This window comes from Epinephelus fuscoguttatus, linkage group LG19 (assembly GCF_011397635.1).
Source record: "Epinephelus fuscoguttatus linkage group LG19, E.fuscoguttatus.final_Chr_v1".
Classification (NCBI taxonomy): Eukaryota; Metazoa; Chordata; class Actinopteri; order Perciformes; family Serranidae; genus Epinephelus; species Epinephelus fuscoguttatus.
The window spans coordinates 21229402-21254117 of record NC_064770.1 but is presented as its reverse complement, the minus strand read 5'-3'; the positions used below and the strand labels follow the sequence as shown (position 1 = coordinate 21254117).

Sequence of the window (24716 nt, the reverse complement as noted above, 5' to 3'; positions counted from 1 at the left end):
CGACCCAACGCCAGGAGATTTTAAAAGCAGCTAATAGCAGTTAGCAGCTAACTCAAGGAAGAACAGCAGCCAAAAATGTGCACAAGCTAGGGAGACAATGAGGCCCAAGAGCTCATTACCCTCCAAGCAGAGGATACAATCAGCTGCCACATAACAGAGATGGTAAATGATTGTTGTTGCCATGTTGTGCCATTGTTGTCGTCTAGAAAGCACTGCCAACGCATATGTTATATGTCACACTGGCGGCCAACGCTGTTGTGTGATGCATCACTTCCATCATGCCTCTTTTTCTTCCAGAACGCTGGCATGCGGTCTGAAATCACAGACTGGAGCAGCGTTATGCTTGCATTGTTTGATTCTGTATTTAAAAAGGAAAGCAGGCAGGATGAAGGGTCTTCGTTGCAGACCAATTGCGTGATCCCCATACTGGCAAGAAGGAGGACAGCTATCCCTCAAGTACTTCCAACCTTCCTTTTTTCCACCAGGCTTTAACAGTTGTGTTTCTAACATTAGGTAAAAGTTTTGATCTTCTTTTGCTCTGAAGTAACAAGAGAATATTTAATGACTGATTGACCTAAGAAGATTCTCAGTTACAGGTGATCTGTAAAGTTGTGGAAATGTTTTCCAATTGTAAACTCCTTAGCAGGTGTGGAATTGCGTACTGTATGACAACAACAGCTTCTTGGGGGGCATTTTACCTTCAGCTGTTCACATAAGCGGGCAAACAGCTGGTCAGAGAAAGCTACAGAAATGTGTACTGAAATGCATGTGCACATAACAAAATCATATTCACATAGAGAGGTAGAGTATGTAGAGAAGAGTGACAGGAGATCCTTATCTGTTTCTTGTTGTTCTATGCAATAACTTACTGCTTGAGCTGCTTTTCCATTTAGTTCAGCTCAGTTCAGGTCTTTATTGTCTCACATGAGGATTTTTTGTTGCAACAAGGCAGCGTGGAAACATTAATCACGAACACAATACAACAACAATAAAAATAGAAAGATAATGATGTATTTACCCTGGCTAACGCGTCCTCGTGTTCAGTCTTGACGCCAAATCGAGGCGTGATGGAGTTTGAAAGGCTGGAGCTGTGCGTGAGCTTCTTCACACCACTGATGTGACACATTGGCTTCTCCCTCTCCCTCAAAGTCGGGGATGGGATCTCCACCTCGTTCTGCTTATCTGGGTGAGGGGCAAGAGTCAGAGGTCAGACAAGATGAAGACTTATGGGTTGTGCTTGACCTGAGGTTGAATGGATGGCAGGTTTGCTTTACCTAGAAAGGTAGTGGAGATGTATTCTGACACCTGGTTCCCTGAGCGACTCATCTCTGACAAATGGGACAGCTCCCTGTTCAACATCCTCTTGAACTGTAGGAAGGACAGACAGAAAAACAGAAAGTTAATGACTTGAATGGCACTTACAGAGTACATGTAACATAAAGGGTTACTGGCATATCCAACATGTAGAGATGTGCAGATTGGCAAACCCTCAAAATTAAGAAATCCTTCACCCACAAAATAGTCATTTGTACATCAAATTCTTGGACCATTTGGAGTAAATGGGGACCACGTTTAACAACAGCAAAACCGTATCACAACATCCATTTACAAATGTTCACACAACTCGTGCAGTATAATACAAGTCTCATTTGTTCAGATATATTGTCCATATCCAAGGGGTTTGCCTCCCTAAATGTAGCACTAAACGTTACAGATCATCCTTTGTTCCGTCTGCTATCGCTTATCTTAACCAGCGGTGACCACTAATTGTCCATGACAGTGTGTGATTCTGCATTCTGCGTGTTATCTGGTCTGTATCCCAAATTGCCCCCTGGGGACAGTATTACCTTACCTTACCTTACCTTACCTTACCTTATCTTACCTTCTCAGTACTTCCTAAACACATGTATTTTCACCAGAACTTACCAGGTAAAACTTAGGCTTGGCTGAGTAGCATGACTGGGAAAATGCACACATGCACATGCTTGCCCAGGCGCTCTACTCTTAGTGTTTTAAATAGTAAGGTTTTAAAGAAAATGCATGTGTTTCGGAAGTGCTGAGCATACGACTGAATAAATGACACTTGGATTATACTGTGTGAGTTGTTTTAGAGTTTGTAGACAGATGTTTTGATAAAATTTTGCTGTTGTTAAATGCAAATGTTCTTCATGCAGCGGAGGCATGCAAGAAAAACAACGATTTCTTTACAAGTTCACTGTAAAACGGGTGAGCATTTGATATACAAATGATCATCTGTGGTTGAAGTATTCCTTTAACATTGTTCTTTAGATTCCCTTTGCGCTAACAGATAAAAAAAACAAAACCTTCCTGTGAGTCAAATATGAGAAAATAAATTATCACCCTCATTCTGGCTCCATTCACTAAAGGGTGAGAAAATCAGTGATGCATCATGCCTCGTCTTTTTGAGAACATACTGTTCAATACCCCATTTCTGTGTGCTCGCATTTTGTTAAGCATGTTTTTATATGCTGCAATAATGTGATATACATTTTTCCATACATCTACAGCTGTAATCATGAGCAACCAGTCTGCAGGTCCTTGCAGTACAGGCACAAATGTGATTAAGTGAATACATTATCCCCGCAGACAGAAGAACACTGTTCCTGAATGTTCTCGGTCATTCTTTTATTTCTATGGATAAAGGCAGCCGGTGGAGGATCGATAGTTCACCTGTCGCACAGAGTCATGTGAAGGCACAATGCGATTCGGACAAGACCCCTTCAGTCTGTGTCCTACTGACTGATCTTTCACACATAACAATCTCCATGGCAACCAGAGCGGTTGCCGTGGCAACTGCCTCCTCACAGTCAGTCCTTCAGCTTGATGTGAGAGCGGTGGCTGCTTGGGTGACAATCTGAGGGAGTAGGCAGGTGTCTCTGACCTTTACCAAGGTCAACCCTCCCCTCCTCTGCTGTCTTCCTCTCTACGTCTCTCTCTTACTTATATCTGCTCCCTCCTCTCCTCTCAAGGTAAACAACACTCTCCACTACTGCCCTCGAGCCCCGAAATCCTCCTCTGTCACATGCTCCACTTTGCCTTCCCTGCCATTTCACACACTCAGTGCATTCCCTCCATCTTTCTACTCTTTTCCTCTCAGTTGTCTCTCTCCTTTTCACCCATCCCCATCCAGCCTGGCGCTCGCTACATGATAGGCCGAGCAAATAGGTGCTCTGACAGCAAATCGTAAAAGCAGTCAGGCAGAATCAGTCACCAGGAGCCAGGAAAGCAAGTCAAGCCCTGTGGCACACTTAGGCGGCAGGCTGAGCCCAAACCTCCTCTCTATCTCTCTCCCTCTCTCCCTCTCTCTCTCTTTCCTTCCCTAATGCTGTAACGCTGAGTCATAGCTGCCAACCAACACTTCCACAGTGCCAGTCCGAGTGCCAGGACAAACAACACTCTTCCTCTGACACTGACTAATGAAGCAAACATGTGAACGCTGCACAGACATGACCACGAACACACACACACACACACAGAAACACCTGCATACATGAGGGACACAGGAGGGCTTTATATTTGCCTGTGATCATAAAGAACAATAACCGAATAACACACGTGCTAAATGTGACCCTCCTCTGAACCACAACCTGCACAACTGATTGATTCAGACTGCATACGTATCAGCAGAGAGCAAACTCATATACCCTTATGTGCCCTATTTCATTCGGGAAAAAAGCAAAGACAAAAGCCAGAATTTGTTTTGGCAACACAGTGCCACGATCTAATGCAAACCTGACACATAAAAGACAACTCACACAATGTCTGTGAACGTAACATGTTGGCAACATGAGGACAAAAGAAAAAGACACATCTACTCAGTCCTGAGACAATAAGCATTGTCCTTCACTGACAATACGCTTGGCTTCCTTGAGTCTGTATTGAGGCCAGCCTCAGGGTAGCAGGAGAGAGACACAGAGGGATGTGGGACGCAGGTGTGGAGGATGGAAATGGACATTATGTGACACTGCAACATACGTGCAGAAGAGATGGCTAGACTACTTATCGTCACAAAGTCCCAAAGCTATTGTCTTAGATTTTGAGCAGCCTGGTGTGTTCTCAAAGGACAGAAATGTAGACCAGATATTGTCTTTTTGTTTACAGTGCTGCTGCGATGTGGGGACACTGAGCAAAGTTAATAAAGTCTGTACCTTTATCCCTGTTCCCCTTTAGTGGATTCATGTATATATTATGTAGAGGAACACACTCATAGATATTCTGCCTTATATTGTCTCACAAAGCCACTGTCAGACCCAGAAAACCTTCCTCCAACACATAAATTCAGTATATAATGAACAAGTTCCCATGTAAACACATAGAAACATATATAACTGACAAACTGACACCATCACAGATTAAAATACAGACAACATACAAGAACATGGAGTAAGTAAATGAGTTGTTAATGCATGCTTAGATGTAGCAGTAACACTTGAAGAGTCCACAACATCTATCCAAGATGGCCACTGCCAGGCCTTGTTTGCCCTCTGCAAGCTCTCCGAGCCCTACCTGGTCCCACCATCCAATGAGCCAGGGCCTGGAGCAGGTCTCACAGAACAGGTCCACTAAGGGCGTCCTGCGCTCCGCTGCCGTCCCACCCCCGTCCAGAACCCCTCCAGCGGCCGCACCGAGGTCCAGCTCTGCCCCTGCCCTCCCCTGCAGGGGGCTGTAGCTGGAGGAGCGGGGCAGCCTGTAGCCCCCTGGTACAGGCGAGGGGCAGGGGGATGGCGCCGGGTCAATGGCTTCCACCACACCCATGTTGAGGGTGACAGGGGGTTTGGGCCGATGGCACAGGCAGGAGGTGCGGTAGTGTAGCGGAGAGGGGGCACTGCGGGTGCCCCAGTGGCATGAGGGCGTCGTCAGGGTGTGTGAGGACAGGCCACAGCCAGTCAAGCCGGAAAACTCCAGAGTGACGGCTGCCCCAAGATGGGGGCGAAGGAATGGGGGGAAGGGGGTGAGGGTAGGGGCTGCTGGTGCAGACTGTCCTTGCCTACATGCAGCACTCCAGAGCAGGCCACCCAGTCAGTCCAGAGTCAGGCTCCAGCCTCAGTGTGGTCCGAAGATGAGGGTCCCCCTGACGGGCAGACCAGGAGCCCCCTGGATCCGGCTGCTGTGGAGACTACATCTCATCCCATTTGCTGAGCAGACTGACCCAAATCTTCAGTCACTGCAGGGTAGAGGTGGATGGGAACCCGAAAGAGGGAAGATGGAGGGAAACAGAAAAGGAGAGGGAGCGAGGGACTGTCTGAAGGGCACAGAGAGGAGCAGATGGAGGAGATGAGTGGGAATGTGAGAGAGATGTGAACGAAAAAATGATGTTGCGAGAGCTGCTTGACAAACAGTAATAAAAAATTTAGATGATGGAGGTGAGAGGGACAGAGTGATGGTGACGGCAGGATGGAGAGATGACCATGGTATCGAATGATGGTGGTAAAGGGAGCTTGGATGACAGCAGGAACATCGGGGAAGGAGGGAGGGAGAAGCAGATGACAATAGCAAGAGGAAAACAAGGATGAAGAGGATGAGAGAGGGACAGAGAGAAAGAGACAGAGAGGGATGCAAGCAGGCCTGTAGCAGACGGTCAGGCTGAAGAATCACACCAGAGCCGTGGTCTGGAAAAACAGGCTCCCTCTCCCTGCGTCGACTGCCCCTCCCCCACGGTACGGATCCAGAGGCCCGGCCCAGTCCTACCGGTGCATCAGCCCGCCTGTGCCGTCTCACACTGATCCCAGCAACACACAGTCAGTCCACAGTCAGTCAGGCTGCCTCCTGATAGCTCCGTAGCCCAGTCCCCTGCTCCAAGTCAATCCATGCCTCAGCTGGCCAGAATGCCAGAGGTCTAATCCTGCCGCTTCAGGCTGCCGTTCCTCCTCCAATGCTCTGCCTCTTGCGCCATTTCCCTGGATGCTGTAGACAGCTCTCGCAAGCTAATCAGGCAGTGTGGCTGCAGGCGCATGCATGTGTGTGTGTGCGTCTGTGCCTGCTCCTGCTCTCAGCCTGAGTGCGCCTGCGCGACAAGACAGCATGTACGTCTGTCGAAAATATGTGTGTGTGCAAGGGTGTGAGTGAGAGTGAGAGACTGAGTGGGAATATTCATGTGTACCTCCATGTTGGCACAGTGCGGAGGATTTCTGTAGCTTAGTTGCGGCTGCGAAAAGGCAGCGACATATTCACAGAGACTCTGTTTACCCCAGGAGACTCTGCACGTTGGACGTGCATGCGCATCGATGTATACACACACACACACACACACACACATAAATGATGTCCTCTGAGCATTCTGCTGTTATCTCTCCCTCAGTCTTTTCATCATAAGCCTGACTGATTACAAACACGAAGAACACTGCCATTCATCAATAGTGATGTGCAACATGGGGAGAATTTCTAGAATAAAACAAACAAGGTGCACGATGCTGTCTCTTTAAGACAGAGCACTATTAAAGCAGCATCACCTCTCTTTCATTGGTTGCTGCCCAAACCACATGGCTTGTGGTCAGAGTGGCAAGCCAATGACTAAAAGAGAAGGGCAGACCCTGCTGCTGTTCGATAGCAACCAAGGTTACAGCAGAGACATCAGCATCAGGGCCCGTTCCCCCCTCCCTCTAGTGTCCTCCATACCCACAGACCGTCAAACTCCCTCTCTTCTCTGTCCCTGTGCCCCCACAAATACAAATGCATGCATACTTAAGAAGCCTGCCCATGTGCACACATACAGGCGTCTAGATATAATAAATTGCACCTCAAAATTCAGCACAACCTGGCTGCATTTGTTGCAGCTGTGAACGCTTAACTAGACATAATAGTGTGTGTCAGTAAAGTCCAACAAATGGCATAAAAGCCAGGAGACAGGTGACCACATAATGTAGTATTAATTATTCATCAGTGCGATTACAACCACAGGGCTGCAAAAAAACATTTAAAAGAATTACTATTTCTATTTAACAACTCTAATTAACAAACAATCTACAGTAAAAAACAAACAACAGCACAATTACTTCAACAGCTCATTTTCTTACCAATATTAGGGCAAAATGTGTAAATGCAACATGTGTCAGGTGTTAGAGGACACTGGACAAGCCAATTTAAGGTTTCACAACCAAATGAAGTGTCCTTAAAAGTAAGTAAACTAAGACGACCCTTCTCCCACACACTAGGTGTCCCTGTTGCTGTGTTGCTGTGTGTGGTTGTTGGTGCAGGTGCTGAATGGAGGATGTAGCTGTAGCTGTACAAGTCACACCTGGGCCCGGTGTGTGCTCCACCAATAAAAAGCTCCCTCCTTTGACAGTCCCGCTCTTTTTGGGGGAATAACAACTTTTGGTTTCTTTTGATTGCTTTGATTATATACTGCAACACACCCCTACATGTTCTTTATTACTGATAAACTTACGGCACATGTTAAATTGGTTAATTTATGACTTTTTGTTTCTAAATTATTTGCCGCAGATCATTATTATTTGTTACATACCACTCCTGCAGGGTTTGTCTTCACTTTACTGTTATAAATACTTGTACCTTGGTGAAGCTCAGTGCTGAAGGAAGTATTCTGATCTTTTTACATAAGTAAAAGTAGCAACACCACAGTGTAGAAATACCATTTTGCAGTCAACTCATACTTACTTAAGTGAAAGTACAAAAGTATTAACATCAAAATAAACTTAAGCACCAACATGCAGAATGATCCCATCAGAATCATATTTATATTACTGGATTTAAAATATTGATGCATTAATGTGTATATCACTGTTATGTTGCAGCTGGTAAAGCTGGTTAGGGTAATTTCAAGTACTCTTTATAATGCTGAGTAGTTTTATCTATAATAGACTGTCATAATTTCTTAGTTGATTTATGTTCTGATACGTAATGTAAATCTGAAAAGTAACTAGTAACTGGGGTGGCGTTATAAGTGCAATGTTTGCCTTCAAAATGTAGTCAGTACAGGACTTGATAAATTCACTTTCCACCACTGGTGGAGCTACATTGTTTGTGTTTATCTGTAGAGTGGGAGCTTAAACAGGAAGTTAGCCAAACTGTATTTTGTACACTGAGTGATACAGCCATGAACCATGAAATGTGCTGTTTATACATTGTTTATCGACAAGCTTTGCACCACCCTGAGTTAAAGTTGAGGCAGAAGGACAGTGAAAGTCCTTGTTGTGTGCATGTATGTGTGCGGACAGGTGTGCACCTTGTTGGAGGCCATCTCGCTGACTGAGCGGTGGGTCTGAATGGTCTCCAGCTGGTCCAAACACCAGTCCAGTTCCTCCAGAGTCTCCCGAGCCATCTGCTGGTATGTCTCCTCTAGGAAGGACAGACACACAGAGACAATATGCAAAACAAGCAGCAGAAGAAGAACACAGACAGTGGCATGACAGAACATCTTCCCAATGATCTGTGGCTTTTAAAGGGACAGTTCACCCCAAAATGAGTACATATAGTGGTATTTATCAGTCTAGATTGTTTTGGTGTGAGGTGCTGAGTGCTGGAAATATCAGCCATAGAGATGTCTGCCTTCTCTTGGTTATAATGGAACTAGACAGCACTCGGCTTGTGGTGCTCAAAGCACCCAAAAATACATTTGTAAAAATCAACAGCAATGTCTCTTTCCAGAAATCATGATCCACAGACAGTGTTGGGAGCAGTTTCATATAGGAACTATTTTCTTTTTACCTAACTACACCTGCCTACCATATCACAGTGCAAAAGAAAATGTGCATATATGGATGAGAGGCTCATGCGTGAGATGTAATGTTAGCTAGCTCAGTGGTGCTAGTTGAGCTAGCTTCCGTCTGCGTGGTAATAAAGTTAGCAGGTGTGGTTCATGATTTCTGGAAAGGGACAATACTGGAAAGGGGCTTTGAGCACCACAAGCTGAGTGTCATCTAGTTCCATTATATCTGAGAGAAGGCAGACATCTCTAGAGCTGATATCTCCAACACTCACACACTCACACCAAAACAATCTAGACTGATAAACAGCACTACAGGTAAAAGGGGGAAATATGTATTTTTGATATGGGGGTATTTTTGATCTGTCCCTTTTAGCTCCTGTAAATCAGTAGGTTAGTTGACAGAAAGAGTTGGCCACCTGTGATAGAAAGTATTTATATGCTTCAACTGGTAACCAAAATGTGCATTAAAGGGAGGTTCCACCAACAAATTTGAAAACATGATTTGCTCCCACTCTAAAACTGATTGACAAGTCTTTTACAATACTAGAAACCCAATTGAATCAAAGTTGTTTGTGTCATCTTATGTGGTCACATTGATTTATACCAGTATAGTGATTGTAAGCAGAGTAAGACAAGTCTAAATATACCAATTCACATTAGACAACAGTTACAGTTTTTTTTTTTTTTTTTTTTTTTTTTTTTTAAAGTTTGTGTTTTCTGACACTGTTTAGATATTTTCACATCAGTGATAATTATTAACACAGCAAATTAGGCCTGTTAGGAAATTTTGGGATTGGGTAATTAGGATTAGTTGGATAACTTATCTAAAAAAACTATTATTTAAATTCAAAACGTATGATAACTATCAGTTCTAAAACCTGATTGACAGGTCTTTTTAATATGCATACAAGAACAGATGACTTAATTATTAATGAATCTTTATAAATATAATAATTTCTGCTTTATAAAGACTTGCAAAACTGCATGATGCCTCCTTTAAGTTTTTGACTATGAGATTTAGACACACACACAAAAAAAATCACCAAACAATTTTGAAATTAGCCTCTAGACAGCTGCACACCAATTGTATAAAACAGTAAAATATGAGTAAAAGAAACATACATAATGTATAATAATATATCTGCCAGACACATGCATAAATTGTGCCTTTAATAATAAGTGTTTGGTTAAAACTAAATAAAAATGTTCATGTTACAGTTGAGCCATCAGATTCTGCAGGGTTAATTAAAACAGTGTGTGGTCTTGCTGCTTGCCCAACACTTTTACAGCTGGTTACATTCTGTCCTCCTAATAAAAACAGTAGGTTACAGCATTTTAAGACTATTAGACACACCTTTTGGAGATGCTTTTCTCTCAGGTTCAGTAAAGATAAAAGGCTCCATAGAGTGAAAGCTTTTCATAAATGTCTTTTATACAACTATGTATGAAAAAAGACTCTCAGCATCCACTCTAGAACACCCATATCGTTTGTGGCTTTAGCATAATAAGATCCTGTCTCATAAAATATATGAAGTACAGTTAGTTAAAAAAAATCCTCAATAATAGTCACATGATGTTCTGCATTCATTTTCATTACGGATGGTGCATTCAGGGAGTGTGGGAGCCTTAGTGTGTCCTTACAGCCCTGTGAGGGGACTGTGGGACTCTTTGGACTAAGAGTTTTAATTAGCTGACAACATACCAGAGAGTGTAGCTTGGGGAACAGTGGGTTGGCTTGTCACTGGTGACCTCCTGTGGACAAACACATCATTACATCAGAGGGAGAGCCAGACGCTGCTGCCCCCTGCTGGGGTTCAACACACATTCAGCATTACAAGATGAGGCAACAAAAGGCTTGGCTCACACAGGGGGCATAAATATTTTTCATGTATGTTATTCATTTATATGCTCCTAAAAAGGGAGAAACAGAGGAGCGCATGTCTGGATTAAAATGCCTTTGAGTTTTGAATAAAAGGGCAACGTGTTTTTAAAGTGCATAAAAATGCTTCAAATATTCAAGTATCCAAAAATAGTCAAAGACAAAGCTCTGCTCTCCTTTAAGTAGCCTTCGTGTCTTTGTAAATGTGTAGTGAGAGAGACGCTGAATAATTATAGCTGCTGATAATTCTGTGCTGCAATGCTTTATATATCATATTGACGTGGAGCTAAAAGCCTGCCAACTCCAGCTCCTTCTATCTGCTGCATTACAAAGGAGAATAATTTTAGTGTTATTGACCGTCTCTATCGTCTGGGTAGAGTCAGGGACATACATCTGAGGCATGACGTTCTCTGCACTCAGTCCTCAGCCAGCGAGCTGGAGAGATGCCAAATAATGCAGATCATATTTTCCTTGAGCACAGCCTGATAATCATAAACTGGTTAATCATGATGGCAAAAGTGTTTCCCCACGGGAGCAAGGAGAGGGAGACATTAGCAAACACACACTCTGCAAACTAAGCAGGCAGTCGTGACGAGAGCAAGCGGGGGGGAAGGGGTGTTTGACAGCATGATACTGACTTGTTAGTGGGTGTTGTGACATTGGCGAGGATGGTGAAGTTGCTTCTTACAGTTCGTAGGCTGGCCAACACCTGGGGGATGGATGGACAGCGTAGGAGGGAAAGAAGGAGAAAGGAGGGAGGGAACAGGAGGAGGGGGAGGGGGGACAAGTTCACTGCACTAATTAGCCAGCTTTTCACGTCATTTACAGCAATTAAACATGTCAGACGAGGTGCATGAGGAAAACATACCTGAGCGAAAGGGGTGACAATCATGTCTTCGGCGTGCCTGCAGGACAAAAGATTTTAAAAAAAAAAGTGCAGAGTGAGATGAATGTGAGCAGTTTGGGCAGCTGAGGCGCTCAGTATCAGTGTTTATATGAGAGGCTGTATCTGTGAGCTGGATGTTTACAAAGACCTATTTGGATCTAAACACAGAAATAGTCCTGAAATACACTGATGGAGGGGTTTGGGTGTATAAACTTAGGCCAGAAGACAGAGCACAAGTGTTAATGTTAAGAGGATCCATCATGATTTCATTTGCATAATGATTGCATAATTAGAATCATAATCATTGCTGTGTTGATTGGAATAATGTGCAGTTAGTGTTTGTGTATGTGTGTGTGTGTGTGTGTGTGTGTGTGTGTGTGTGTGAGTGGACAATGCAGGTTAACAAACATGTTCAAATTCCTTCAGTGATGGATCGAGGATGCTTACCCCTCACTGTTGATGGAGGAGTTGCGTGACATGGTTTTGGGGGACGTGTCATAGTCTGAGTCTGAGCGGTACAGGAAGGACTCCCTGCGCTGGCTCTGGGGGAAGGAAGGGTGGAGCACCAACCCAGGACTCGCCTGCGAATCCATGGGACTGCGGCCTGGCGAGGGACCATTCTCTGAATCGAAGCTGAGGGGTTAGAGAGGACAGGGAGGAAGGTTGTTTTTACATCTGTTACGTTTAATTCTGGTGTTTGTTTTGCTTGCCTCACAGCGACAACGAGATAAGGCTAAACACCCAAACACAAGCCGCAGAGTCCATCCTCCTGTAGCGTTCTGAGGTTCTTAGAGGGGGAAGTTGAAGGAAGAGAGACCTGACAGACGCTGCAGCACAAACCCATGCAGCTTTGACTCCGAGGTGCGGCTGGATTGGCAGACTGCCATCGGGCTGCCCTGAAAATTACCCTTTGCTGACAAGTTATATTTCAGAGCGAGTCGTGTTTAAGAGGGCGAAATGAGCCACATCAACTATAGTGTCTCTCTGGGCCAAAGCTGTCAGTCAGAGGACGTGAGTGACTGACATATTTGATCTGGATTCAGATCTCTTTTAGGATGAAATCCAAACAACATTAAGACCTCTTACATGTATTAAAGGAATATCTTACTGCTGGGAGGATGGTCTTTTCATAAAACTGGGCTATGTGATAGAAAGACACAAATATTTTTAAAATCGGTGCTACATGACCGGAGAAAACAGAAGAAAAGGGCAGTGACAATTGCTTTTGTCCTACAACTACCAGAATGCACTGCACTGCACTAGACCAATAAATGCTCCCACTGGTGGGTGACGTAATGCAAGTTTGTCCGATTTGACACAGGAAACAATATGGTGGTCAGGTAGCAAACAATCTCGAATAACAGTTAAACAGTGAGCTAAAATGTTTCTGAAAAAGAAATAGGCAACACAGTAACAGAATCTTGGTTCAGCACTGCCTAGTTTTACCACTGATCTGAGGTTTTTAAGCCTCTGTTTTCACAATACTGGAAACCGTATGACAGCCACTTCCTAATACAGCTAAACAGTGCACTAAAATATGTTTCTGAAAACATGGTAGGTGAGAAATAGTGACACAGTAACAGAATCCTGGTTTAATAGCAAATATGCAGATACAACACACACAAGAGGGCCGAACTGCTTCTTCTTTCTATTTAGTCTTAACTTAAAAATGCTACAAACAACACGTTTAACCTATGGCTTCATTGGGTTTGGGTGAAATGTGTTGTTTGTAGCATTTTAAAGGTAAGACTAAATTAAAATAAGAAGCAATTCAGCCCTCCTGTGTGCGGTATATCTGCTTATTTGCTATGAATCTGATGTTTCCTGCCATCATCTCCACCAAGGACTGAGGGCACTGTGCATGGGGCATGTGCTTTTGAATGAGAATCCTCAAGTCCTCCAGAGGATTACAGCTGAAAGATGATCAGGGAATAAAGAAAAGAGACAAAGTGGATCTTAGATACACCTTCATCCAACCCAAGAGATTCAGCCAGCAGATTGCTTATCTGCTTACTAATCTGGCATTCATAGACAAGTTTAGCCAAAGGGGACACGGCAACACGCTTCACAGGTTACACTCTCCTCTTTTTTCACCAACACCTGCAGCCATGGCGCTTTTATCTTCCAGCAGCCCTCGACAAAACTCCTCAGCCCAACTTTTTCTGAGATGAAAGAAGATTCGATCTTGCAGCTAAGAAATGAAGTCAGTATTGATTGACTGGAGTTTTAGAGTTTGGCATCAAATAACAAGAAAATGATGGGCAATTTTGTAGCAACAATACAGATGGATAGCAACTTTTCTGACAAAATCTGGGAAAGTGTGCTGCTTGATTTGTCATCAGCTTTGTTAAACACCAGAACAGCTACAACACTTCGGCAATGAACGATGAACATGTCCACTCCACTTTTTTGGAAGGAAGTATTGGACCCTTCACTTTTACAGTCCAGATACTTCTTTCAAAAAGAAAAAACAGGAGAATCTGTGTGTAAATCTGAAGGTATGGAAGTTTGAACGGTGTTTGTATCTTAGAAGTTGTGGTAAATTACATAGAGAATGAATGGAGAGCATGGAGATGAGAATAACTAAACAAAGAATTTCAAAAATCTGCAAAATCTTTCAAAGTGTTAACAGTATCCATGATATTGGAGCTTAAAGTGACTGCTTTAAACATTGTAAGAGAAGACATATTTTTAAATCGTGAACCCCACAGGGTTTAATAGAGGTAAAATCTTATTTTTTATTTATGTCCGAGGTTATAAAAGAAATAAAACAATTGATTTTTGCTTCCTTTGTCACATTGTAACATTTAAAAAAGCTCTATTGGTTAATAGTAACTGGACTGCACTTGTATAGCGCCTGTCTAGCCTTCTGACCACTCAAAGCGCTTTTACACTTTGTCACATTCACCCATTCACACACACAGTCACACACTGGTGGCCAAAGCTAACATTCATGGTGCCACCTGCTACTCAGTAACCATACACAAGCTTTCACACACTGATGGAACAGCCATCAGGAGCAATTTGAGGTTCAATATCTTGCTCAAGGACACTTTGACATGCAGACTGGCGGAGCCAGGGATCGAACCGCAGATTTTCCAATTAGTGGACGACCTGTTCTACCTCTGAGCCACTGCCTTTTTTGTTTGTGTGCAAAGTTTCTTGAGTAACATGATGGCTTGACCTGTGCCAACGTATCATCCTATATTACCCAGGTGGCAAACTCTGAGGCTGAAAAATGAAGCCAACGTGGAAGTGCCAAAAACTGCAGTTCAACAAATTGGCTCCTTGAGACTGGCTCCACAACAGAGTCAGTCCCCATAGACCCCCATGTTAAAATGCCAAACTTTACAGCAGAAATAAATATGTTTACTGGCTGGTACAAAAATGTTTTTTATCTCTATGGTTAATCTTAACATTCCTGACAACTGTACAGGGGTTTGAATTCTTATAATATAACTCACCAGTTTATATTTTGTTAAGGCTTACAGTTACACATATCTAAGGGCGGGGGAGCTTGAGTGACTGTCTGCGAGGTGTCGCCACAGTCTGTAAGTCAGATCCACCCCCCACTCCTCCACAGCTCCATCCTCTTGTCCAAATATGGTCACTTATAGATGGCGAAAGCTAAAATGCTCAGCTCAACTCATTATATTATATAGTCTATGATATTAGCTAAAATGTATTAGCTATCTGCTGGTTTCACAGCCTCACACTGAAAGACAGAAACAGTTTGAATATCATTGTTAAATCTGCTCTCAGACCACAGGAGTGACACAACAGGACTTGACTGTTTTTTGCAATCATCAAATCTTCCACAAAGCCACACGTATTGTAGCTTCTTCTAGACATGTTCTTGCAGGCGAATTTTCTCTGTTGCCATCAGGGAGTCGCTATGTTTCACATGCTTGTAAAACTAACTGGTCTTCAAAATGTTTTAGTCTCTATGCTATTTGTCTGTATATATATATATTTTTTTGTCTGTAATATTTTTTATTGTATTTATTGATTTTTTTATTGATAATCAGTCTATTAACTTTTTATTCCCCTAAGCTCCTTGGTATATTATTTATCTTTGATTTTTTATTAATTACTCATCTATTTATGTGCCTACATGTTACTGTACGTTACAGTATGAGTGCAAGACAAGCTGCTCAAACAAACTGCCCCGGTGACATTAATAAAGTTGTCGAAGGTGTGAAAATTGTGTGAAATTTCTGCCTGTGAGAACTTTGCATTTATGTGTTAGTGGCTTACCCAGTTCCCCTTTAAGGACGGTTGCCCTGTGGGTAACTTGTGAGGGTGTGACATGTATGCCAGTGTATGGAGGACAGCAGCTCTCTCGGGCTGCCATGGTGAAGACAGCAGTCGGCAAAGAGTGATGATAGTCAGCAGAATTAAGTGTCTAGATGAGCTCAGGGCTTCTGTTCGACCTCATGAGGAGGCCATGTTTGTTGTTTTGTGGTGAAGCCATTGTTGGTGAACGACACCTGAACGCCTCGCTATACTTCCTTCTGCAGAGTAATTCGGACCACTAGAAGCTTGTTACCAGCTAATAATGAGTCAAGCTAAATTAATGCTAATAAGCCAGTGTATTACCAACTCAACAGATTCTCACTCTGATCTCGTCACGTTTCGATTTGGTCATGAACTGTTGTGGGACAGTGTCAAGTTATGCCTCTCACGTGCATTGTCCAACTACAGTTCGGAGCCGGTAAGCTCTCACTGAGAGAGAGAGGTAACAATAGTTTATAACAGGGCACTATTTCACTTCACTTTTCATGACTTTATGCTGTATTCTGTGGCATCAAATATTTTTATTATAACCATCCATTTCATGAAGAAGACCTCACAATTATAAATCAACAGTTGTGTTTTCTTCTGCCTAAGGTGGGGGTATCTAGAGCCAGTGCCCCCCATATATAACAATATGAATCTGTGATTGTTGCTTTCAGGCTGCAGTCTAATATTTGGATGACAAGGACAGATAGGGAATCAGGTTGCAGTGCAGCTACAGCATCTATTTTTAATGTAGGATAACTTTTATCTCCGCAACACCTCCCCACATCGTCTCCTAAACTTCACCAACTTTTGTTGTCAACAGCTTTTCAGTTTGACTCCTAAAATTAAGCGTGACGCGTGATATTTTTAGAATTTACTTCTAAATTGGCCAATTAGGAGCCACTCCTCTCCCCCAGCAGGCTTTGTGAATATGGCTACAGATCAAAATATCATTAAACAAGTTTCCCCGGTAATGACAAACACATCAAAAATGTCTGCCAGGGGGACCCTCTGCAAGCTGCACGCGCTAATCCGTGTTGTTTTTTTTTTTTTTTTCCCTGCAAACTTTGAGAGTAATTACGAGACTGAAATCAACACTTCCTAAAATCTAATCCATCTGACTGACTGGTTTTTAGAGCGTGTGCACGGAATAATTTGCTCTTAAGTCTTTGGGGAGTCGCATTACAGGTACATTGCACAGATGTTTGTAACGCTCACACCTCATCTGGAGTGATGCACAGCAATCACAAATCACTACAGCTTCTGTTATTAGAACAGAGACGTTAGTGAGGTGACAGAGGGCTGAGGCAAGTTAGAGATCAGTGGCTTGTACCTGGTCAGACAGTGAGAGGAGCGTCTGCGCTTCTGAATACTGCGGTTCAGTTTCATGCGTTGGAACAGAGCAGAGCCCCCGTGTCCTCGGGTCTGATCCACCGGTGACACAGGTGAGGTGAGAGAAGGCACAGGAGGTGGACCCTCAGGACTCTCCCACAACCTCAGCTGTCGTGTCAGCTTCCTCTGACTCATCGCTGCAAGCTCTGGCCCTGGTGGACCCGACCAGTTAAAGCAAAAAGTCCCCCCCTGCCTCCACTTAAAACTGGCTGTCTCGCTCTGTTTGGCTGTCTCCCTCCCACGCAGTCCCCCCTCATCGACTTTTTAGTGCGTCGACTCACGTCTCAGCCAGACAGAGCTGCAGCACCTGCCGTATACGTGGTGCAAACTGTCCTCAATCCGGAGCGAGATCTAATAACAAGGCCTGATCCTCCCTTTAGTCCTGCTCTCCTGCGTGTCTCATGCCGGAGGAGTCAAAGTGCATCAACATGCATATCCTGCGCTGTGATCCTCGGGCCCCTGGATGCTTAAACTCCAGTCCGCCCCCCCCTCCCCCTTTCACATCCTCAGTTTGCTCCCTGGATTTAAGCAGGTCTCCTTAATCCTCGCCTGTGCAGGTTTGTGTGAGGTTTATTTGTTCCTCAGCCTCCCAGAAGAGAGCTCCGCTGATATTTCACCACCTCAGCTCTGTTTGCTGCAGCTGCCGGCCCGAACTAGACCTCTGTCCTCATCTGGTCTCCAGGATTCTGTGGCTCCCGTCGCACATTCACAACCCTTGAGACACCCGGGCTGCAAAAAAAAACACTGTAACGAGCTCTGTTAATATCCCAATTAGCCAGCCTTTTGCTCTTCACGTTGTATCTGTTACTTTTTATCTCCTCCTCCCTGCCCTTCTAGTGCAAGCATGTGCTCTCACTGCCCTTATCTCACTGCTCACAGTTCCTCTGCAGCAACAGGAAGGCTGATCAGTAAGTTACAGACAACAAACTGTAGAGTAGAGCAACACATGGAGCCTGTGTAATGAGGACCTTTGAAAATAAGGTAGAAAACAACCCAGAAAGAGGAGGAGAGAAGAGGAAAAAACTATTTTTTTGGGGGGGGGGGGGGGGGGGGGTGTGTGACTCATACCCCTATGTAAATGTTTACATGTTCTACTAAAGAGCGTGCAAGGTTTGCGCCCAAAACATTTCTTATTTAGACATCAACAGCCTTGCTCACCAACAGCACTTTCCTTGGCCTTCAGATGTGAGCAGACACGGCGCTGCCTTAATATTCTCCATGAGCGACAATTAGACCATGAAATAGCTTTCAAACAAGGTGCATTAGGTCAACCACAACTAATTCAGTGATGACATCGGAGATAGCGATGTTAGACAGGCCTCAAGCAGATTTCTTTTGGTATACTTACATGGTTTCCCAACACACTGCAAATCAATCTGCAGTCACATTCGACTGCAGTGTTAATGAAAAAAATATGCTGGTGCTATTGAACCTCTGCAGGTATCTGCAGCTTTGTAACTGTAACTGCTCTATTACCAAAACGGCATTTGGAAACTGCGCTGTTGCAAGTGTGGCAATTTCCGCCAAAGAGAGAACTAAAGAAGTGGTGGGCAAGTTAAAACCGAGAATTTCTCAGTAATGATTGCACAACTTACCACATTACATTCCTGTGGCGCTGTCTGGTAAGTTTTTTTTCCTCACACATAACTGAAGACTGTAAGTCATAGATCACATTTTGACCTAAGGACACCTTTAATAACATCAGAAAATATGAGTAATACAGACGTACAGTTGTTTCCTCATGTTTTTTTGGTGTTTTTTTTTTTTTAAATGGCAGTTAACAATAGCAGTCCAGTGTGTCATATTTTTATGTAAAAGTAATTAATTAACCCTTTCATGCATGGATTATTACGACCTCAGTCAAGATTTTCTTTCTTAGGTGTTTTTTATTCCTCTTTTGGCATGAAAAAAATATGAATATATACAGTATGTACATACATTTTTTTAAAGGCATGCATTTAAATTTTAAACTAAAAAACATATAAACCAATCAAAATTGAAACTATAAAAATATATTTTATTATTTTCCAACAAATTCTAATCCTGTTCAATGCCATGCAAAAGCACTGAACTCTGCTCCCGACTCTTCAGCTTCTCCCCTCTCTCTTTCTACTCCTTCCTTCCATACCTACCTCCCCTTATTCAACTCCCTCCTCTTCACTCCTTCGCCCCCACCCACCTCCTCCTATTGAACTATATCATTTTTGCAATGAAAATTTTCTGTAAAAAAAAAAAATATTGCCAAAATATTGTTTCCAGTTCAAAAACTGTGCATCACCTTCTAATAACATAAATCAATTGATTTACAGCCACACAAAAAAACCTGTAGTTGAAATATAGCCAGCGATGCATGATTTCCAGTAAATGCAATTTCCTCACAACATATAATCAATTGGAACATTTAACAACTGTATTACTCCTTAGATGTTACTTGATTTTTCCATAGTTTATTTACCTGCCAGGGTTTCCTGTTATAAAAGGATTGGCAAGATACTCTTGAGCTGCACATGTCTTGCATTCCGTCGGCCATCTTGGTTTTGAGAGATTTGTGTTGCACTGACAACACCTGGCCAGTGGATGGCAGTGTATTGCCTGACGCACTGTAGTGACTTAAATGCAAATATAGCATCAAACACAAGTATGTACAAGAAAATGGCTTTCAAATATCTGCCCACTGTAGTGACCACTGTACATGAAAATCTACAGTTGGTAAGTTTTATGAAAATTACTTTTGTCATATTAGCTGAAATTATCACTGCATCTACACAGTATTACATGAGACAGATGGTCTGTGGAAAAAAAAAAATTATGTCCTTCCTCATTCTTGTGGTGCTTCTGAGGGCATTTGCTAGAGTCTACAGCAGCTGTTGGAAAACAACCATTCAGAGCAGAGGAGTCTGTGACACAGCTGTCAATCATGTCAGTCACTGCTCACTGTGGTCAAACTGTCAAACTAGGCAGCGCTGATCAAATGTGAATCAAGATTCTGTTACTGCACTGCATATTTCTCTCCTTCAGTGATTCAAGAAACATAATTTAGCGCACTGTTTAGCTCTAAAATGAGAAAGCTTGCTCCGGTCCATGCTTTATTTTGGCTCATCTTATCATTACACTAAAACAGTGGTTCCTAACTGGTACAGCCATGGGGTCCAGATTTCTCCTTAGTCATTAGTTCAAGGTCCCGCAGTTTAATATATTCAATGTCATAATTGCGTTTGGCCATGTTATGGAGCTGGTTTGCTGTCTCTGTCAAGCAGCTGTTAGATACTCACTCTACAGCAGGAAACAGCACTTCAAAATAAAAGCTCTGTGCTGAAAATTCACTCTTCTTATTAATAAAGTGTGTGTTTTTTTGTTTGTTTGTTTGTTTTTTTTTTACAAACTTGACATGTTTGCAAACTACAACCCACTTTTGGACCACGACCCACCGGTTGGGAACCACTGCACTCATATATGCTTCTGAAAACATCTGAGGTGAGAAATAGTTGTAGAGCTTCTAATGGCTTTACTGCATGTGAACAAAAACAACCAATCAGAGCCAATCATGTCAGTCACTGCTCGTGAACTGTGTCCAAACTTTTAAACTAGGCAGCCCTGATTAAATATGAATCAAAATTCTGTTACTGCATTGCCTATTTCTCAACTCAGATGTGTTCAGAAACATATTTTAGTGCACTGTTTAGCTGTTAAACGAGAAATTTGGTCTGGCTGATGGGCAGCGCTTGGTACTCACATTTAACTGTATCTAACATGGCAACTGGTTAACACACCATTTTACAGCTAAACATTTCACTAGAATACATTTCTAGGTGAGAAATATATGTAGTAACAGAATCTTGATTCACGTTTCATCAGTGCTGCCTAGTTTGACAGTTTGACTGCAGTACATGAGCAGCGACTGACATGATTGAAAGTGGCATTAGAGACTCCCCGGCTCTAGTTAGTTGTTTTCATTTACATGGAGTGGTGCCATTACAAACACTACGGGGAAGTATGCTTTTTTTAGATTATCTGTCTCATGTGTTACAGTTAGGATAAAGTGACAGTTTCAGCAATTATGACAAAAAGTAATTTTTAGAAACATTACCAACTAAAGCTTTAAGATTTCTAGTCGTCTGCACTGCATGCTGACGTTAGAATAATCAATGAGAAGAGATCACACTTCAGCATCACATGCTACTGATTTCTGATTAACTGTAATTCTACATTTCTGCTTGTCTGAGTGGAAAACCCACTCTGAGCGCTTTTTTGTTTTTGGTAGCGAGGCTAACCTTTTGTCAGTGTTTGGAATACAGATTAGACATTTTAAGTTGTGTGTGCATGTGTGTGTGTGTGTGTGTGTGTGTGAGAGAGATAGAGAGAGAGAAAGATTGTGTGTGCCGGTGTGTCTGTGTGACAACCTGCACTCGTGTTTATTTGTGACTGCTGTGAAACACAGAGAGGAAAGATATTCAAACTTTGCGTGTCACAATTTGAATATACACTCTGCACATACCAAATGAGAGCACAAATGAGACGACTTGTGAGTCGTATCTGTTTTTCCCTCAGACGTTTTTTTTTTCCTCTGCAAGAGCAGCTAACACAAAAAAGAGGCAAGCAAAAACCTGCTGCATGAATTCAGTGTTCCACCTTTCAGCAAGCAGCTTAAAGCCAGAGCACGGCGAAGAACATAGTAAAGGTACAATGCCTTGTCAAGCTGTTTCCTCTTCTCCTCCTGCCTTCCACATTCAGCAGCTTACCCTTTCTTGTGAGTCTCGCTCTTCCCTCCCCTCTTTTTCTGCTAGAGAGTAACTATCGTTTGTTTATGACGCACAGGGGGATGGATGGCGGATCTCATCTTGGAGAGTCGCTCATGAAAGGGCCTCACATACAGTTGGTTTGAACAGCGCCTTTCAAAGACAGACTCTGGAAAAATGTCAAGAATTCTAATTCCCATGACAGTTACTATTGTAATCTCTGGAGAGCTGATGAGGAGACAATTATTCTATCTACTATTAAACACGCGAGTCCCAGCTCAATAATAGCTGCTGAAACCTCTCAAAGTGACTCATGTTGACATGCACACACACATGTGGACACACGTGCTGGAAGAAAACACACCCCCATGTTGCACTTAAGCACACACGCACAGATGAGCATTAACGCTGAAGCTATTTTGTTTTCGCTCAAACACTATAAAAAGGAAAAGCAGATGCATGTGCACACGCAGACTGTACACAGGGTGATTATAAGCTGTGTTGTGGGCAGCTCTCTTGGCTTCATTATGTGAAAGCAGAGTCCCTGGAGTGTATCACTGCGGACAATGACATGATGATCAGAGGTTTCAGAGGGAAGGGGCTTTGTGCCAGCTGAGTGACTCCTTCTTATGGAAGATAACAAACCATCTCTGTCAGGATGGAGAGGAGCACATTAAAGCTGCTGTCTCTCATGTAGCCCCGCTACCTGAACTGCCTCACTGTGTTAACTCACCAGGGCTCGGTGACGCACGCCAGAGACAAACCTGTGGTAATGGATATGTTAACAGCACGACTCTGATTCATCTTGTGTGACTGAGAGATACGGTCACTGAGTTGGAAAATGTAAAGCTCATTTTAGTGATGGGCGGGCAGATTCTTTCGAGTTGATACATATAATAGGGCTGCACAGTTAATCGCAATAATATCATGATTGCAATATGGCCAATTGGAATATCCAGATGGCAGGAGCTGCAATTTGTTTAATAAAGGTAAAATGTGTCACAACATACCATTATAAAGGAAGCGTTGTGGTGCTACAGAGATGTCCCCGGCCCACAAATATATAACAGATGTAAAGCAACACACTTGTTTGGTACAGACCCGGGCAAAAATCACATCATCACCATTTTTATTTCTCTTATGCCTCTGCACTAGCAATAGACGTGACCAGAGGCATTGTGTTTTCAGGTTGTCCATCCCTCCCTCTGTCCCTCCGTCCCATTCTCATGAAATTGATATCTCAACAATGCCTTGAAGAAATTCTTGAAATTTGGCACAAACATCCACTTGGACTCAACAATGAACTGATTACATTTTGGTGGTCAAAGGTCACTGTGACCTCGTGTCTGTCTCATTCCTGGGAACATGATATCACAAGAACATCAAGGGAATTTCTTCAACTTTGGCATGAACGTCCACTTGGATTTAACAATGAACTGATTTGATTTTGGTGGTCAAAGGTCAAGGTCACTGTGACCTTGCGTCCGTCTCACTATTGTGAACGCAATATCTAAAGAATGCCTTGAAGGAGTTCTGTCGAAATTTGGCACAAATGTCCATTTGAACTCAAGAGTAATCTGATTAGAATTTGATGGTTAAAGGTCAAGGTCACTGCGACCTAACAAAACATTCTGGCCATAAGTCAAGAATTCATATGTAATTATGACAACATTGCACACAAATGTCTAATAGGATATGCTGTTTGTTCCAATACCCATACTACCATACTATATAGTGTGCCAGAAAAAGATTTAGTATGTCTCAATATGTCAAATGCAGTAAGCCAAAAATACCAGGATGTTCTACTACATCCAGTACGATTTTGCAGTATGTAAGCCAGCATGCTTCTCTGGCTATTCTTACCCACAATCCTCTGCACAGTGAACAATATGTCACATTCACTGAGCTGTTTGACAGCTGAATGACAGCTGTCAGAAGTCACAATGACGGATGAAGTAACATTCAAGTAACTGATGACCAATTGAATAGTAATAAGAGAAATATTAATTGTTTAGGTAAACAAAATGGTTATAAATATCACAAACAATAATATGAAATAACAATGACAGAGAACTGGAGATGTAATTTCACTGTTGCAAATATAACATGTTAGAATCTACAATCTGTGCAGTTATAACTTTAAAGTTATAACTGCACAGATTGTTGCAAAGTAACAACAGCAGAGCTCTCCAGGTTCATCTCCCTCTCTGGCAAACTCGATAAGTGGCGTTTTTGTTTTTTTTTTTATCTCCAAGGTAACGTATAAAGTAAGATGGTCAAAGTTCAAGGCGTTTTATAGTACAATACAATAGTATTATTGTACAATAATATAATAGTATGTACAGCTGCAGTATCTACTTAAAGTAAAAAGAAAAAGTAGTGAATTGCAGTGCACCCATAATGATGAAATGATGACATCTTATATTCAAAAGGTCAAAGGTCAGCTTCACTGTGATATCACAGTGTTCTGCATAGACCATTTTTCTGGCCATTATTCACCATGTCAGAAAGAGAAGGGGAGAGACTTGGTCGAATACTGAATTGGTGACACTTATCTGGGGTGCTCACCTTGAAACTGCTGATTGTATAGATCTCCTGTGCTGCCAGGGAGAAAGATGTGTGTGAAGCATCCATGTTTTTACAGACATGAATGTAAACTGTAAATGCGACTTGACTAAACTGCGAGGCGGTAATGCTAGTTTCATTGAAAACTTCCCATTCCCACTAAAATTCTGACTCATATCACAATCACAGTATCTGTCAAAATAATTGCAACATAATATTTTTTGCTTGTTGTGTAGCCCTAACATGTGAATGTATCAAACCTTTCAAGTTTTGATGTGTAATTTGATTTTG

At 42.6% G+C, this 24716-nt stretch overlaps 1 protein-coding gene across 3 annotated transcripts in view; it reads right to left on the bottom strand.

Moving 5' to 3' along the window:
* The window catches only part of pde4a (phosphodiesterase 4A, cAMP-specific), a 73007-nt gene that overhangs the window by 14717 nt on the left and 33574 nt on the right, over positions 1-24716 (bottom strand). The window contains exons 1-8 of one of the 3 annotated variants that reach the window (XM_049562251.1): positions 17066-17973; positions 11899-12084; positions 11434-11470; positions 11204-11274; positions 10389-10438; positions 8204-8316; positions 1275-1368; positions 1019-1182 (exon numbers count right to left, since the gene is read on the bottom strand). In XM_049562251.1, coding sequence (XP_049418208.1) covers positions 1019-1182; positions 1275-1368; positions 8204-8316; positions 10389-10438; positions 11204-11274; positions 11434-11470; positions 11899-12084; positions 17066-17259 — 909 coding nt within the window. In that variant the 5' untranslated portion in view covers positions 17260-17973. Of the gene's footprint in view, positions 1-1018; positions 1183-1274; positions 1369-4527; positions 6266-8203; positions 8317-10388; positions 10439-11203; positions 11275-11433; positions 11471-11898; positions 12085-17065; positions 17974-24716 lie in introns of those variants that run through there. The other 2 variants (XM_049562250.1, XM_049562252.1) reach the window with 2 other exon arrangements.